Here is an 18505-nt window from a genome sequence, read left to right as displayed (position 1 = left end):
ATTCTCAGAGAGAGAGACAGGCAAAGGGGCCACAGTCCCACTTTTTTCTGAGCAGCTGATCTTGTTACAGGCTCATGTGTATCATTAAAGTCTAGATTCCTGACCACTTTCTGCGTCTGGTTAGTGGAACAAGACACTGTTTAAAAGCCTTTAAAGTTTTCTTTTGACAGTCAAGGTGAATGGTTCTGGTGCTTTCTGAAATGTGACAGGTCATTAGTGAAGAAATGAGAAAGGATGACAGGAACCAAGGACTGGAGCTGGCAGGCTTATATGATGCAGGACAAAAAGGACAAAAGGGGAAAGGACAAAAATCATCCTCAGAGGGGAAGGCACCAGGTAGACCCTGGGAGGGGATACAGCGGATTAAGCTCAACACCATATACTATACATGATATGCATGAAAAATATACATGTATATACATTTTCAGGGAGGTAGGGCTGATGGAAAAGAAGAAAGTGAAGAAGGATCCCAGGTGTAATTGGTGTAGAAATGAGACACAGCAGTAGGGCCAGGTACAAGCTGCTGATGGTAACTTGATAAGCCCAGATCATTTAGAAAATCCCTTCTGTCTGTGGTTCTTTCCCAGAACTCACTTCCCTTTATCACACTATAGACAAGCACACTGAAGCCCAGATTTAATTAATTCCCCTCAAAGCACGTGGGCCTTGGATTGGCTTTCTGGCTCTAGGTTCTTTTGAGTGCAAATCAAATTTTCTTTGTTCCCTTACATGCCCTGGTCAGGACATGCCAGTATCTGCCCCAAATAAGACCTCTGTCTATAAGCACCATTCTCTGCCTGCCCTTGGGGGTGGGAAACATGCCTCTCTCCATATGCTGCTGTGATCTTTCCAGGACTTATTTGTTCTATGCAGATGATAGGTGGCATAGAGGCAAGAGAGCTGCTGCAGCCTCCAAAATGAGTCCACCAGAGAGATCTAACCAATAACCAAGAAGGAGAAAAGAAGGGGAGATTCCATCATTTGCTTTGACCTACTGTCACATTAGCCATGTGCTTTTGATAAACACAAAGCACTTCCTCAAGACTGGACCACTGCGGCACTTTTCTAAAAAGCTCCTCTCCAGATGTGGCCATATATAGAAGTCATCAATGAATTTCCCCTGTGGGTTCCTGGCCACTCCTTCTTGTCAGTACTATCCTCATGACCACATTGCTCCTCTGGGCCCAATGATACACGGAAAGCCAAGATAGAATTCAAATGTGACCTTTCCCTTCAATGCACCTTAGACAAGGGCCTTCCTTCTCTGCTCAAGTTCCTTTATCCACTGTCCAGGGAGAGGCTGGGAGGACCTGGTATGAAATGCTGACTGTGGGTAAGTGTGGGTTAGCTCCTTCCCTAGATAGAAAGGGCATATTAGCCTACCTCATGCCTTCCCTTAACATATCACAGTGGAGAGAAGGAGCAGACAGACAAATCTTTGCTTAGACATATAGCTGTATTTTGGGTGGCACTCTGTCCCACGTGCACATGAATGAAAATGACAGTAGCAGTCTTCTTCTTCAAGGGATGCAGACATTGGGGAGCCTACAACGTCTTTTGATTGTGCTGGGTCCTCTTGAGCATGCCAGGATTTCCCTCTGAGGTGAGAGTTGAGAGTTAGGGTGGGTTCCCTGGTTGGGTGGCACGAGCCAGTTGAGGGCAGTGCCGAGGGCAGTGGCGGGGGTGGCCCAAGCCTGAGGCAGAGTGGAGTGGCTTGAAGCAGGAGCGGTGCCGGAGCTTACTGTCTGGGGAATGGGAGCCATCCAAGCAGTACAGGCCCACCTGCTTCTCAGTAGGGGGAGATTGGGCCTTGAGGTTCCCTCTTGCCTTCTTCTCTGTCTTAGTTCTGTCCATGGAATTTCTGGCTGGAGCCAGCCTCTTTTCCACTTTTTCTTTTCTGGTGTGGGCCATTTTCTCAGCTGTCAAAAATATGCATTCCTTGTGCCCTTTGCCTTTTGCCTTGAGGTTTATACACTGTAGAATGGACTTCATGGTATTTCTCAAGCCCGATTCTGGAAGGGCAGGCCTCATGTGACAATGGACTGGCATCACCTGCCTCTGCAAAACGCGACCTTGCAAAATTGGGCCCTGTGATGGCTTATGCTGAATGAGATGGCCCGGGAGAGGATGGCCCTGTGACACCTGGAACCCCAGAGGCTGGGCATTCTGAGGGATCCTTGCTGGTTTGAGGCTGACATTGAGCCTGGTTTGACTGTCTTGCAGGCCATTCTTCTTAGATTTCCCCCCTCCAGGGACTCCTGGAGGTGGCTCTGGGGGTTTGAGCTGAGGACGATGCTGGGAACTGTGTTGACAGGGAGCATCAAGCTGCAAGCTATATCTCCGTCGCCAGGGGCTTTGGGGTGTCCTGTTCAGCAGCATCCCTTCTGGTCTCTGGGCATCAGCAGAGTGGCTCTTTTCTCTCACCGAGGAGAACACAAACCCTGCATCTCCTTCTCCGTGGTCTCCTGCCGATTTGGGTTTGCCTGGGTCCTTTTCCTTTTTAGCCAGCTTGGGGACTCGGGCTGAATACTTGCTCTTGCCAGGGCTTTGGGACTCAGGGTTCCCTGGCTCCTCCAGGCTGGGCTTGTTCATACTGGCCTCCAACTGAACACAAAGCACCTGGCCCTCTGTCATGTCCCCACTGGGTTGTGACATCTTGGAGGACCCTTGGGCAGAGCCATGGGGTGCTGTTCTGGAACTAGGTTCCTTCTGGTTCTGCTGCACTGCCTTTAATTCAAGGGCCAGCTGTCCTTTAAGGTAGAGCCATTTTGGATCTGGGGCATGGGGAATGTTTGGTGGGATGGGGAGTTTCTGGAGCAATGCTTCTCCTCGGTTGTTTGGACTCCCAGGAGACTCCTGTGTGGATGTGTTCTTTGGGATTACTGCAGTTTGTTCTCTGGACTCCCTAGCCTTTGGGGGAATTCCCCATTGTGCCTCTAGCATTTTCCTTCTCAGATGGAAATTTAGCTTGGCCAAGATGGATTTCTTGAGGAGGTAGGATCTAGCAGACTCTGTCTGGCTCTCTAGAGGCTCTGTGTCAATTGTTCCTTCCACCGGCACTTCAGGCTGAATATCATCTGCAGTTTCTGCACAAGTCTCACTGGTACCTTGAAAGCATGGCCCAGGGCTTAGACACTTCTCTTCAGTGTCAGAGGCAGCCCCCACCTCTGGAAATGCAGTCAGAGGTTCTGTTAAGATTTCAACAGGTTCAGGTACCACCTCTGTGATGATAGCTTTGGTAGTTATTGCTGGGGTAATGACCTTGGAGGGAGGCACATAATAAAGAGGAGGTAGCCCTGACAAGAAGGCCAGATACTTGTGCCGTAAAGTTGTCTTCAGTTTCTCAATGGCTTCCTTGGACAGGGCTCGAGGTAGCTTTGGATGTTCAATGGCAGCTTCTGGTGAGGTCTGTTGCAGCTGATCTAGGGATGTTGGCATCCCAGACATAATTTTCTGCTGTAGGTCAGTGTCAGTTGCTGCCTGTAGCTCCAGGAGCCTGCTTTCTGGGTTGCAGGTGAAGGCAGCCACCTCGAGCCCCCCAGGAGTGATGCACTCACAAGACCTATATACATGGTCAGGGACCTTGCCCTCGTGAATCTGCCCACATTTGGAGTCGATGTGGCTCTTCAAGATTGCCTTGACCTGGTCAAATAAGTGTGGCATGAGGCCACGGTCCTCAAATGTTGAGAAAGTGTCACCAGCACCAATGGCTTCTAGGGCTGAGGGGTGGGGACCACTCACACTGGCTAGGGCTGTGCTGCTCCAGGATGGAGTCTGCTGGTGAGTGGGGGACACGAGCAACTGGAAGGACTGCTGGATCTTTGGGGGCAGGCCCCAGCGATGGTGAATCAACTGCCTCTGCAGGTGGAATTCCAGCAGCCTCCGGGCATGGTCCGGCACGAGGAATAGTTCCCTTGTGAGGATGGAGATGGGCTTCCCTGGCCAGGAAGTTTTCATAGTTTCTGGAGACTGGTCTGTGTCACCAGACTTGTATGTCACAGCGCTCTGGGTGTGCTGAGCTCTCTGGAAAACAGCTGGCAAACTGCACTGACGCTGGAGCTGCCTCTGCAGCAGGTGCCACTCTAAGGCTTCACACTGGGCCAGAGTCAGGAATGGGACGTTGACCTGAGCTGGTGGATGGTCACATGGCATGACCCAATTTGGGGATGATGGGGGCGAGGGTGGGTGTGACTGGGGTGGAGTTTTAGGCACCAGAGTGAGGAAGGAGACGTCCTTGAGGAGAAAAGGATCCTGCAAGGGGAGCCTGGACAGGCTCCCATTTGTGGAGTGTCCTGGAGAACCCAAGAAGGTGTCAGCCAGGGACTCACTGTGCAGAGAAGGGAGGCCACAGAATAGCTGGCTGTATTTCTGTTGCAAATGGTCCACTGAGTCCTTAGCCTGTTGCCCAGGAAGTGGATAGAGACCACTCAAGCCTTTAAGGTCTGCAGAGGGCAAGGCCAGAGCCATGTGGTTTGGGTTTTGGTGGCAGTGGTGTCTTTGTATTGGGTCTGTAAGGGACCACTGAGAAACCCAGAATGCCTGGGTTGCCTGGCCAGCCATACATGAACTCCAGGTCTGGTAGGAAATGGTAGCAAGTTTCTCAGCAGAGAATTCACAAGTATCATTTTGGATGAAAGAAACTGGTTGGTTATCTAGAGGTTGGTAAAACAATGGCGGGTTTGGCATAAGCTGTCTCAGGGACTCCTCTACCCGCCTGGGCAGCCCCCACCTCTGGAAATGCATCCATTTTTTTACATGTACCTCCAGAAGCCTCAGGACTTCAGGACCGGGGAATGGCAGGTGGGTAGGGAGGACAGTGAGCATAGGCAAGGCTATAGGATGTGTCATGGTAGTGATATCTTGGTTCAGGGTCAGCAGAGGGACCTGGGGATGCAAGAGCTGCTGACCTTGGTTCCCATACCCAAGTTTGAGATTATGCTGTATAATCTCCTGCTGGTTCACAGGAATCCTAGATTCCTCAAACTTTGAAGAAGACATAGTCTCTGTGACTCTCGGAAATTCTGGCACTTGAACTACCTGACGTAGCTGTGGGTGTTCAGCCCAGTAATCTTGGATGCAAACTGAATTGGGTGACTGGGCAGCTGACAAGGTTAAGCATTTCTGATCCATTAATTGTGATGCTGAAGGGGCTGCAGGTTGAAGTGAAAGCTCTTGAGAGCATGTGGAATGATGCTCCAGACTGTGCTCAAAAAATAAATTGGACTTGGATAAAATGTCTAGGGAAGAGGAACACTGTGAGGGTCCCAGTGAAGTGGGAGATATCAGGGTGTTCTCACCCTCCAGCAACTGCTGGATCTCCAGAGCCATGGTATTGCAGACTTGGCAGCAGGTATCTGCGCATAGTAGCCTCCGCACACTTCCCTCCTGAGGCAGCCAGCTCTGGCTGGAAGAGAAAACATAGCAACAATAGTGATAGAGTGACATCTGCCTCTTTGGAAGTAGTGGTCTGGAGATTGGCCCTGCCCTTTGTAGTCCTAAATGCCCTGGGGCCTTCCCCACACCCCCCAGTGTTTACTCCCCCAGTCTAGGCTGGAGCTGGGACACCACAAAGAGCAAGTAGTCACCTTTTCATGACAGACAGCAGCTCCCATGGCTTCTCGGCTTCTATCCAGGAAAGTCTCCTAGCTGAGAAACCAGGAGTCAGTGTTACAGGGAATGAGAGAGGATTTGGGACATTCTGTAGAAGCTAAAGGCCTCTAAATGAGAAGAGACTGAACACCCCAACAGTCAATACCCTAAGGCACATCTGGGTACAACTCAACCAGTTACCGTGTGCTGTCCTGCACCTATCCCGTTAGATCTTCACAGCCACACTGTGAGTGAGGCAGGGTGTTCAGATGCCCATTTCATGGATAAAAGACTCAGAGCTGGAGTGACTTCCACAGGGTAAATTTATAACTGGTAAATGACACAATTAAGCACTTTGCCCTACTTCCTCATTGTTCATTCCCCGGTATAAAGTGCAGGATTTTTGAACATTCCCAGGCTCAGACCCTGGAAAGTCTTCTGGGAAAATTTGTCAACTTGGGGAATTGGAAGCTTTCGTGGTTAGAGTACCTGTTCCTGGCACCAGAGGTCAAAGAGGGACAAAATTCATGGGACCTCACCCACAGTGGAGGGGAGTCAGAGACAAAATTGGGACTTTACCTCTAGATACTGCATCTCTAGCTCTTTGCCTGAGTGTTCGGTGTCGCTGAAAGACAAAAAAGTTAAAGTGTGAAGGTGGGACACTTTTCATTTTTATACCCCAAATGAGTCTAATATACATTTTTAATACCTTTCTAATTACCTGTCTGTATTTTTATTTACTTTAATTTCCTTACTCCATCTTTTTTCACCCCTACATTTCTCTGCTTATTTCTGTTTCATTTCAAGGCTCTTCCATACTCCATACTCTATATATCTTCCAGTTATTTTCAAGAGAAATTCTGTGTGAGGTTTACGATGAAACAGGAAAAAGAGTGGGACAAATTAAAGGGTGTGTAGGTCTAACAGCTAAAGGACCTCTGGTAACAAATACCTTAATGGACCAGTAACCAGAAGAATCCTCCTTATTGGGAGGTCTTTTTTTTTAGATTTTATTTATTTTTAGGGAGAGGGGAAGGGAAGGAGAAAGAGAGGGAGAGAAGCATCAATGTGTGGTTGCCTCTCATGTGCCCCCTACTGGGGACCCTGCCTGCAACTCAGGCATGTGCCCTAGACTGGGAATCTAACTGGTAGCCCTTTGGTTCACAGGCCTGCGCTCAATCCACTGAGCTACACCAGCCAGGGCATTTGGAGGTCTTCTCAGATCCAGTTATGTAGATTCCATTTCATCTAGGTTTCCACCCAAGGTTGATAGAGAAGTTCTTTATTTTTCAGTTAGAATACATTGCAGGGATAGCTCAGTAAGGAATTATTTCTAGCTTTGAGAAGAAAAGTACCATATCAGAGTAACTAAATGTATGGTATAAAAATTGGCAGGAAGGATAAAAGAGAGGTTCTGAGGTCTTAAAACTTCTTATCTGAGGCTTAATTGGTTCATTTGTAGTCATAGTGTTTCCCTACCTGGCAGCAGCTCCTTTTAGGTTCTAACCCTAATCCTTGGTAACTCTTTCCTATTTGCCAGATAATTAAGATAATAATGAAGATGGAGCCATAGGTATATAAGGGATACATCAAGTCCCACAGAACAAAAGTAGGGCTCATCATAATCTAAACATCATAAGCATGAGGAGACCAATCATCCGTATATCTAGGTGGTTAGGATCCTAGTTCTTAATGATTCCCAATGCTATGCCTTGTCATCTCTACCTCACAAACAATGGAACCAGGTCACCAGACTGCATCACAAAGCCCTTCTGTTTTACAAGGTAGGTGTAGTGTTAAAGACTTTTATGTCTTACAAAAGTCTGTGCTGTGATTCAGTCTGTTGATGAGGGTGTCTTGTTTTCTTTAAAGGTTATAGAGCTAGAGACTAAAGGTGCTCACTCACCTGCAGTGTCTATGCTCCATCACACCCTACACCAGTCTGATGGCTTGACTCTTTCCTTCATGACAATTTCTAGTCACCCACTCCCAGAAAATTGAGTGTTTAGGGACACAGAACATCTATTGAGAAAGAGGGATGAAAGAATCTTCACCAACATCCCCATCTATACTGAAAATGTATTTGAGGAGCACACACAGGCTTAGGGAGGGCAGAGTCTGATTAATGGAGAGCTTTGATGTTCCAAGCAATGTTGACAGGAAATTAGCGGTACATGAACAGGACTATGGCTGATGTGGCAGGGAAAGGCCAAGGTGGTAGTATCTCTAAATGCCTTGTGAGAAGCAGGAAGGAGTGCCTCTCAGTCGGTGTGGCCTTAAATTTGCAGAGGGATGGGAAGAGATTGTAAACATTGTCTTCCTTGGAGATACTAATGAGTCTCACAAATGGAGTTATTTTAATAGTTGATTTTCTAGAGCAATATATTTTTTTACCATGTTACAGAACTCTATCTGCTCATAGAGATGACTATCTGCAGAGATGGGTTAGTGGCCATGTAACTAAATACAGGTCCTGCTGCCCGCCACTTCAAAAGTCATTACTCAAGAGGTAGGTGCTGATGTAAAGGAAAGTGGCTTTATTCAGGTGCCAGCAACCTGGAAGATGTGGGACTCTCATTTCAAAGCCCATCTTAGCATCTCAGGCACATGGCTAGTTTATATTAGGGAACTGTGGGAAGAGGGGAACTAAGGAATTTCTGGCAATGTGCAGTTTCTCAGCTCCGCTCTTGGGTAGTTTCAATGTTATATCTCATGTGTGAGAAATCATGTAGTTTCATCACTTCATTTGCAATTTCACTGCGGATACCTTGGGCAGGACATGCAGGTAGGGTTTCTGCTGGTTCTGATATGAGTTGCTGATGCTTGCCCAATTTCTCGTAGTCAGGGTCATTCCTTGGTTAAGCAGGAGCTGCAACTACTGATGTCTATAAATACTTATAAAGAGACTGTTGATATGTGTGAATCCTCTATGTTTGTTTGTATAACCTATTCTATAATTACCACCTGATTAGTATGTTATGATTACTTCAATCACTGTTACAATTCTCCACTGTCAATTCTTCCTCCATATCTTCAGAGCTATTGATGTCCTCTGGGTTTTCTGGGGGAATGAAAAACTTGAGCCTGTTGTAAAGCAAAATCTTGTGAGTTAAAAGCAGATACATTTTTTTATAGGTACCTATTGAACAGACACAATTTTTCTGGCATGGGAAAAGTAAGTCACATACTCTCCAGATCTCTCTTCATAAACCTTCTTCAATTTGCACAGACTTTGTGCAATGAAAACAATCTTTCTACAATTTACATAGTCCCTTTTAGTTTGCTTCTTCTTAACTCACTTAAAAATAACCCACTTTGGAACAAATTATTTTCTTCTTGTCCTTTAACAAGTGTCTTCATATTTTATACCTTCTATTCTTTTCAATTTAATTAGAATTCTTTAGATTGATACTTTTATGAATATATTTCTTCTAACTTCTACATAACTTCTAAAAACAGGTTTTTCCCCATTGGTAAACATATTCATATTTTCATGGGACATACTTCAAATAAATTATAACATATTCATTAACATATCCAAGTCCATTTTCTGCAATAAGAAATCAAAGTAGGCAAAGTCAGATCAATTAATAATTTTGGTGTCCTGTTATTTCAAAATATCTATATATTTAATAATTTTCACCATATAACCTAGCAAAAGTCCAATCTCCCAAGTCACCCAAGACTTTGGAAAACTATATTTAGGTATATTTATAATTATTACTGAAAAGCCTTATCAAAAACTTTTCATTTTAGTTACATCTATTTATTGGTTCTTAAGAACTTTATAAGACTTTAAATCAAATATTATGCAAGCCATTTTTTGGACAAATTCTGTAACAGAGATAATATGAACTTATTCCTGCAAACCCAGGCTAAACAAATAAATATATATTATGTTAATGACTTTAAAAGATATCAACTAAATTTAAACCAGCTTTAATACCAAATATTTTTCCAGACCACATGATCCTAAAATAAAACATTTGATGTAGTTCTTATTTATATTCTTACCACACACATAAATAGCATTATTAATAATTAGAGAGAAGATTTTTTTTTTGTCCTTGACAACCTTAAGGAGGCTGGAGGAGAGGTGGGGGAGGTAGCAGGCTTGGCTGGCTTTAGCCACTTGTTTAAAAATGCCCATTTTTTCTTCATATTGAGGTGTGGCAGTTACCCCTGCTGTTTCCACAGGATTTAGGGATGACATTAAGTCCCCCATTGTTCCTGGGGCACCATAGCTCCTGCACCTCCATGAGGAGGATTCAGAGTGCTTAAAAGACTTATCTCCTCAATTTTTCTTCTTTCTGAGTTTACAGTCTGGAAGGGGAGTGAGAGCTTTTAACCCTCTTTGAACCATCTATATAAATCATTTCTGAGTAGAATCTTTACGATGTAGCAAAATGAAAATTTGCGCATAAGAGATCTTATTCCATTTACTAGACTTTTGGCAAAATAATTCTAATTAGTCAAAAACTTAAAGCTGTAAGTTGACCATTCAGCTAAAATGCAACCTAATGCATTGTCTGATGGAATTGAGACCAAGCCCATTTCAAAAAAAACCCAAAACAGATTAAAAAATGGAGTTCCAGCCAAGATGGAGGTGTAGGTAGAAACCTTTCGCTTCCTCACAACCAAAAGGAGGATAACAACCAATCTAAAATCAATAAACAACCGCAAGTGCCAGAAAATCAAACTGCATGGAACTCCGACAACCACGGAATTAAAGAAACATTCAAACATAACAACCAGACCAGAAAGGCAGTAGGCAGAGAGAAACCACCGCCGGGAGGCAGCAGACTCTGTGGGCGGAGCTGGCTGCAGTGAGGTGGCAGGCTGCATGGGAGGGGCTGACTGAAGGGGAAACTGAGACTCAGAGCTGGCTGTGGACTACAGCAGTTGCCACCGTGGGAGAAACTCCCAGTCTCACATGAGAGTTGGTTGAAAAGTGGGCTAGAGACAGCAGGGGAGCTGCATTGTTTCCTCTCCGGCCCCTCCCCCACAAGCAGCACCACAGCACAGCAAAGAGGGTTGCCCTGCCTGGGTGAATACCTAAGGCCCCACCCCCTTACAACTTAACAGAAGCCCTGAACAAAGAAATAGGGCCAAAATGTAAAAACAGAGCAAAACTTCAGAAAGAGAGCTAAGCAATGAGGAAATAGCCAACTTAACTGATGGAGAATTTAAAGCCCTGGTAATCAAAATGCTCAAAGAACTGATTGAGCTTGGTCGAAAAATGAAAGAACAAATGAAAGATACCCCAAATGAGAGAAAAGGCAGAAACTGTAATTGAATAACAACAAAAAATAAAAAAAAGAAAGATACCCCAAATGAAATAAAGCAAAATATTCAGGGGACCAACAGTGACAGGAAGGAAACCAAGACTCAAATCAATGATTCAGAACAAAAAGAAGAAATAAACATCCAAACAGAACAGAATGAAGAAACAAGAATTCCAAAACATGAAGAGAGAATTTTGAACCTCTGGGACAACTTGAAACGTTGCAATACCTGAATTATAGGGGTGCCAGAAGGAGAAGAAGAACAACAAGAAATTGCAAACTTATTTGAAGAAATAATGAAGGAAAACTTCCCCAGTCTGGCGAAGGAAAGAGACTTCCAGGAAGTCCAGGAAGCTCAGAGTCCCAAAGAAATTGGACCCAAGGAAGCACACACCAAGGCACATCATCATTAAGTTACCCAAGATTAAAGACAAAGAGAGAATCTTAAAAGCAGCAAGATGAAAGGAAAGAGTTACTTACAAAGGGGTGCCCATAACGCTATCAACTGATTTCTCAAAAGAAACCTTACAGGCAAAAAGGGACTGGAAAGAAGTATTTGAAATCATGAAAGGCAAGGACCTACATCCAAGATTACTCTATCCAGCAAAGCTATCATTTAGAATGGAAGGGCAGACAAAGTGCTTCCCAGATAACATCAAGTTAAAGGAGTTCATCATCACCAAGCCCTTATTATATGAAATGTTAAAGGGACTTTCTAAGATATGAACAGTAAAATGACAACAAACTCACAACTATCAACAAATGAACATAAAAAATAAAAGAAAGAAAAACAATGAAAACTAAGCAAACAAGTAGAACTGGAACAGAATCAGAGAACTGGAGATCACATGGAGGGTTTTCAGTGGGGAGGGGGAAGGGAGAAATAGAGGGAAAAGGTACAGGGAAGAGGAGAAGCATAATTGGTAGGCATTAAATAGATGGGGAGAGGTCAAAAATGGTATAGGAAACAGAGAACTCAAAGAATTTATATGGACAACCCATGGACATGAACTAAGGAGGGGGGAATGCTGGAGTGTTGGGGTACAGGATGGAGGGGGAATAAAAGGGAAAAATTGGGAAAACTGTAATAGCATAATCAATAAAATATACTTAAAATAAAATAAATGATACTAAAAAATGAAAACAAACAAATAAACAAATAAAAAAACATAACCAAAAGGATACCTAAAGCAAAAACAAACCTCAAACAAATGAGTACTCTTCAATTAAATCCTCTGAAAGAGGGAATGGGACATTAGTGAGAATGATCTTCATAAGTTTTAAATGGCACAATGCCCAGATGACAAAGACAGAGGATTCCCTATGTGAACAAAGCAGCAAAGAGTAAAACAAGTCCTTAAAAAAATAAGAAAGCAAGCAAAGAACAACCATAGCAAAGTTTCATTTCAGGCAGGCAAGAGCTCTAACAGAGTTTCCAAACAGAAGAGACAGATGAGAGCTTTCAAATGGAACAACCAGATCCAAAAATCCAGAAATCCAAAAACCAGAACACCAAAGACAAGCTCCTAATCCCACAGCAGGGACCTGGGATTTTTCTTAGTTGCTGAGCCATGCTTAGCGCTATATACCGTATTTTTTGGACTATAGGACGCACAGGACCATAAGACACACCTAGGTTTTAGAGGAAGAAAATAGGGGAAAAAAAAAACCCTGCTCCACCGCTGCCTCCCGGCCCACCGCGAGCCAGGTAAGGAGCCCTATTTTCCTCCCAAATTTGGGGGGTGCATCTTATAGTCTGAAAAACACGGTAGCATCTATTGATTCCTACAGAATCCCAGATTGTTCAAAGTACACAGATGGTAGGGCTGGGGGCTACTACTTGTACACAGTAGCAACTTTACCCACTGTGAGCTATTCCCTGCTTCCTTTCACCAGCAAAGTGTTAAAAGGCAGTTGATGTCTTCAGAGTGAGAGCAGGGAGAGTCCCCAAGATAAAGAAGTCTCAGCAGCTGCTGGGAAATTCCTGCAATCCCTGCCACAGGGTCAGCCTGCCACCAGCAGCTGGGATCCCAGCTCAGACCAGCAGGGCCTTACCAGGGGTCACATTGTCCTATCTGGCTCACCAAATCAGGTCCAGCTGCCTGCATCTTTGAAAGTCATTACTTGAGAGGCAGGTGCTGATATAAAGGAAAGTGGTTTTATTCAGGTGCTGGCAACCTGGAAGATGGACTCTTGTCTCAAAGCCCTTCTTAGCATCCCAGGTGTCCTGGCTAGTTCATGTAGGGGAACCGTGGGAAGAGGGCAACTAAGGAATTTCTGACCCTGTGCAGTTCCTCAGCTCCACTCTTGGGTGGTTTTAATGTTATCTCCTGTGTGTGCCTTCATGTAGTTTCATGATTCCATCCGTAGGTTCACTGCTGATAGCTGGGAACAGGACATGCAGGCAGCGTTTCTGCTGATTCTGATATGAGTTGCTGATGCTTGCCCAATTTCTCATGGTCAGGGTCATTCCTTGGTTAAGCAGAAGCTGCAAATGCATGCATCTTCTATGAGTTCATTAATACAGCCTATTCTATAATTACCACCTGATTAGTATATTATGTTACTTCAATCACCGTTACAGCCACTTCTGACTTCAGATCCTACCAACATTTCTTCCAGGATTAATTTTTACTCACTTCTGAGGCAAGACCTTTCTTGGTACTCTATCCAATGTCCCACTTACAAAGTTTTCTACTTTGGCTATTAGCTAGGCACTCTGTCTACCTCTGTGTGTGATCTTTGAATATTATGCTATTATATCTTTTCAGGTGTTTTGATAAAGTCACACCTCAGGTACTTTTCCTACATGCACGTAGCAGCCAGTCTGGCAGAACACTCAAGGGAAACCCTCTTCGGATTGGAAGAGTTCTATGTCCAGCCCTGTCTTCCCAGATACTCTGCCCTGCATATTCTAGCTACATTGGCCTTCTCTGCTCTCAGCTTCAATCTTCTCAACTCATAGACTGCTGAGTTCTATCTGGGTTCCTCTTCCCTACACCATAATCGGGGAACTTTGTCCAGGCCATAAGCCGATACCATTGTAGGGCTCACCTCGTTGGTTTTTAGTCTCTCAGTGATAACTGCCATTTGTTGCTTGATGTCTAATGCCTTAAAAGCCATATATTTTGTCAAGTTCTGTAGTGTTGTTATAGATAGTAGGGTATATTTGGGTCCTGTTCCTCCATCTTGACTGAACGTGGGAGTCTTAGCAGAGTTGTAATGGTTCCTTTCTATAGTTCCTGCTTCATTTTAATTAGGTTTATTCCTATGTATTTTATTTTTGCTATTAAAAATAAATTATCCTAGAACAAATTCTTAGGCCATAAAATACAGGAGTGTTCAAAAGTCACTAAGACATATCAAAAGGACACAACAGCCAACTTAAAGGGGTACCACCAGCCAAGTATGGGACAATCTGAGCATTGCAATAAATAATGATAATGATGAGTTACAACATTTTGAATTAATAAGAATCAGTCCATACTGATATAAACAAATATGAAAGGAGGGAAAGCTCTTCCTTATAGAAGAATGCCAACTCATAAATATAGAAGGAATAATGATGTTAGGAAGTGTATAATGTTTGCTACAACTAGTGAGTGAAAGTTTGATGAGGGACAGAATATTTTCATAGACTCAGAGTATCTTCCAGCAAATTAAGGCACCACCTTAACCAAACCAAACATCATTAGCATTGTAACAAATCAAATTATATGCCTCCTGATATAATGCACTGAGAAGAACACAATGTCTCTTCGGTTATATAACTGTAAAAAATGCATAACTTGAATCTAATTATGAAAACAGAGAAATCTGGACTGTATTCTTCCAACAATAAGACAACTAAATACAATGCATGAGGGAAAAACTAACTATTATGGACATTGAGGGAGTTTTACTTTGTCTGTTTTACTTTTTAGAAAGATCACTTCAGTTGCTTTATGGGGAATAGACTTTAGGGGAGCAAGAAGACAAAAGAAACTATTAAGATGCCATCGTGCAGCTCAAGACCATTAGGATGCTTACCTAGCTCAAGCTAGTAATAGTTGGGCTTAGACTGGGTTTTTAACATTGGACTTGGTAAGAAGTTGTGCAATTTAGGATATATTTTGGAAGCACATCTACTGATGGATTGAATGTCAGTGAGAAGGTAAAATAAAAAATTATTGGTGAAAGGAAAAACCAAAGGGAAATTAAAAAATATTTTGAACTGAGTTTTCAAATATACTTTGAATGAAAATTAGGATGAAATTTGTGGGATTCAGGAAGGAATCTATAGTACTAACCAGGTATATTTAAAAAGAAGAAAGATCTCAAACAACTTTTGTGTTCACCTTGAGAAAAAAAGAAAGGAAGAACAAATAAAATTAAAATAAGCAGAAGGAAGGAAATGATATGAGAACAGAAATCTATGAAATAGAAAATAAAAACACAATAGACAAAATTTATAATTCCTATTTCTTTGAAGTGATCAATAAAATTGATAAACTCTAACCAGACTGACCAGGAACAAAAAAGAGGGTAGAAATTACCAATACAAGGAATGAGGAAGGCGACATCACCACTAATCCAACAGATAATAAAATAATAAAAAGAGACTGTTATGAACAACTTTATATTAATAAATTCGACAACTTAAATGAAAATAACAACTTACCTGAAAAACACAAAGTACCAAGGCTCACTCAAGAAAAAATAGACAAATTTAGTGGCTCTAAAATTGAAATTGAATTTTTAGTCAAAAACCTTCCCACAAAAAAAACTCCTGGCCCAGGTGTCTCCACTGGTTAATCTACCAAACATTTAAGGAAGAAATAGTACCAATTCTCTACAAATTCTTTTGTAAAATTGAAGAAGAGGGAATGTTTCCCAATTTGTTCCATGAGGCTAATTCTAGTTTGATGCCAAAACCAGACAACTTTACAAGAGAAGTAAAGACTACTATCCTCATCAGCACAGACACAATACTTTAAAACAAAACTTTAGCAAATTGAAACAAAAATCTACGAGAAGGATGATACGTCATGACCAATGGGCCTATCCTAGGAAAGCAGGTGACATAGTGGGAGGAAATATTTACGTATCATCTATCTGGAAAAGGACTCAAATACAAAATCTATAAAGAACACTCAAGACTCAACAATAAGAAAGGAAACAACGCACATGTGAAAAGGAAAAAGGACTTGAATGCACACTTCGTCGGAGAATCGGTGAGGCACATGTTATATCCCAAGGCCTTTGCCGTGACTGCAGTGCACATATTGAGAGCCCTGGAACTAATCATGACTTCCCCACTTCCATTTCTATTACTATTGCTGTGTAACAAATTACCCCAAACTCAGCTTGTTATAACAGCGCATATTTATTATCTTATGGTGTCTGAGGGTTAAGAATCCAGACAGAGCTTAGCTGGATCCTCCCTGTCCTCATGGTCTCTCTTAAGGCCAAAACTGAGGTATCAGCCCAGGGTCTGCAGTCTCATCCCAAGTTTCAACTGGGGATCTGCTTCCAAGCTCACTCAGTGGTTGTTGGCAGAATTTAGCTCCTCAGGTTCTTTTGGACTGAGAGCTTCAGTTTCTCACTGGCTATTTGCCCCAGGCTACCCTCAGTGCCTTGTCATGTGGGCCCCTCCCACACAGCAGCTTATGCCGTAAAAGTGGGTATACCAAGAAGGCATTGGAAGGATTTAGCTAGCAAATGGAGGTATTGATAATAATCTTTTGTAACTCAATGTTGGAAGGTGATACCTCTCAATGTTGCCATTATCTATTGGCCACAAGCAAGGTTCCCGAGGGGAGGGGATTCTACAATGCCGTGCATGTCAGGAGGCAAGGCTCAATGGAGCCACGTGAGAGGCTGCCCACTACACTCGCCTCAGAAAAATCAAGTTCTCTGGGTCAGTTTATTTTTAGTTCCTGAAATTTAAGGACATATTTTCTTCTAACTACTTTATATTATGCCAATCAATTCTTTGGGCTAATGATAATTCTATGTGCATGAAGGTTTCCTTGCCTATTTCTACCCAGCACCCAATCCGGTTTCATGCTATCTGAGCCACAGTAGGGTCCCTGTAGATCTATGTCCCTGCCTTTGTGTGTGTTTTTGCCTCCTGCTGGCCCTGATGCACCAGCCAGGCTCTACCTCTGGGGAAGCAGAATACATGTGAGGTGATGAGCTGGTGATTGCACATTTTCTAGAATTGCGTTTGGAAGATTTGTTCTTGTGAGTCCTTCTGGAACATTTTGAGGAAAAGAAATGGTACTAATATTATAATCTCAAACATTTTCTGTTGCCCTGTCATTGATGCAGCATTTATTCCACAAAGATACATAGAACACATGCTTTGTGGAAGGCAGTGAGAACCATCTAGATTTGTTTTCCTCTGTCCTAATCTCAATGAGAAGTTAGCGTTTCCTTTTCCACCTTTTGAATCCTCTTTGGTTGCTTCCACCCATTCTCACTTTCAGAGGTTTCTTGTGCTTTGTTTTTTCCTAGTGACGCCCTCTCACTTCTCAGAAGATCGCTGTTATTTATCTTAGAGTCATTTCTAAACAGTTTGCACTCTCATATCGAGAATCGAGTGAAAGCAAAAGCTCATCTTTTTATTTGTATTTAACCTAACGGGATGAGAGACCTCTGCTTGCAGCCAATTAGGAGGCCGCTCCTTACGCTTTCTCAGTTGTTTATCTTTGTGCCTTCTGATTTCCTCTGTCCATTCTCCCCTGCAAAGCAGCTCCTCCTTTGTCCTTACAAATGAGCAAGTTCTCTGCAGAGAAATAGGGCACACATATACACAAAACCTGAGTTTCCACATATATCTTACTACCTTACAAACACATCTAGACAGTCTTTTTGCTGCAACAGTACTAAGGAAAGATTCAGGTTGTCATGTGCTTTCATTTTCTCAAGTTCATGCAGCCAGATGCCCCTTTTGGTCCCTCTGACTTTGTCTTTCTCCTTCAAAGTTGGGTTGGCTATTCAGGGTATTTTCTCTCTCCATATAAAATTTAGAGTCAGTTTGTTGATATCTACAAAATAACTTGCTGGGATTTTGATTGGGATTGCATTGGATCTATAGATCAATTGGGAAGAACTGACATCTTTGAGTCTTCCTCTCCTTGAACATGGAATTTCCTTCCATTTATTTAGGATTTTTTTCATATCATTCATCAGAGTATTGTAGTTTTCCTCATATAAATCTTGTATATATTCTATTATATTTATACTTAAGTATGTCATTTTTGGAGGTGATAATATAAATAGGAATGCATTTATTTTTTTCATTTCAAAATTTGCTTGTTCATTGCTGGTATATAGGGAAGCAATGGATTTTTATATATTAATCTTATATTCTGCAAGCTTGCTATAATTGCTTACTAGTTCCAGGAATCTTGTCACTTCTTTCAGATTTTGTACATAGACAATCATGTCATTTGTGAACAAAGAGAGTTTGATTTCTTCCTTCCCAGTCAATATACCTTTTAGTGTCCTATTACATTCGCTAGGACTTCCCCAGCCATTTGTTTTTACTTGTTACTCAACAATACTGCTTGTTTTTCTGGAAATGAGAGCTGATTTTGTTAAGTTCTCAAACATTCCATGGGCAGATGTTAGATATTTGAGAACAC

At 42.7% G+C, this 18505-nt stretch overlaps 2 protein-coding genes across 2 annotated transcripts in view; one reads left to right on the top strand and one right to left on the bottom strand.

The window, feature by feature from the left end:
- PHF24 (PHD finger protein 24) overlaps window positions 1–18505 on the top strand; it is a 189489-nt gene that overhangs the window by 95639 nt on the left and 75345 nt on the right. The gene's annotated exons all lie outside the window — the stretch shown is intronic.
- LOC112304397 (protein SPATA31F1-like) lies at window positions 1570–7232 on the bottom strand. Its single transcript, XM_024559988.3, has 4 exons — window positions 7069–7232; window positions 6169–6214; window positions 5586–5646; window positions 1570–5404 (listed from the first exon to the last, which is right to left on the bottom strand). The coding sequence occupies exons 1-4, from the start codon at window positions 7210–7212 to the stop codon at window positions 1618–1620; spliced, it is 4038 nt and encodes a 1345-aa protein (XP_024415756.2). The 5' UTR covers window positions 7213–7232; the 3' UTR covers window positions 1570–1617.

The sequence above is a fragment of the Desmodus rotundus genome, chromosome 1, assembly GCF_022682495.2.
Source record: "Desmodus rotundus isolate HL8 chromosome 1, HLdesRot8A.1, whole genome shotgun sequence".
NCBI lineage: Eukaryota > Metazoa > Chordata > Mammalia > Chiroptera > Phyllostomidae > Desmodus > Desmodus rotundus.
Note: the sequence above shows the minus strand (reverse complement) of the source record. Positions and strands in the feature narration are given on the sequence as shown.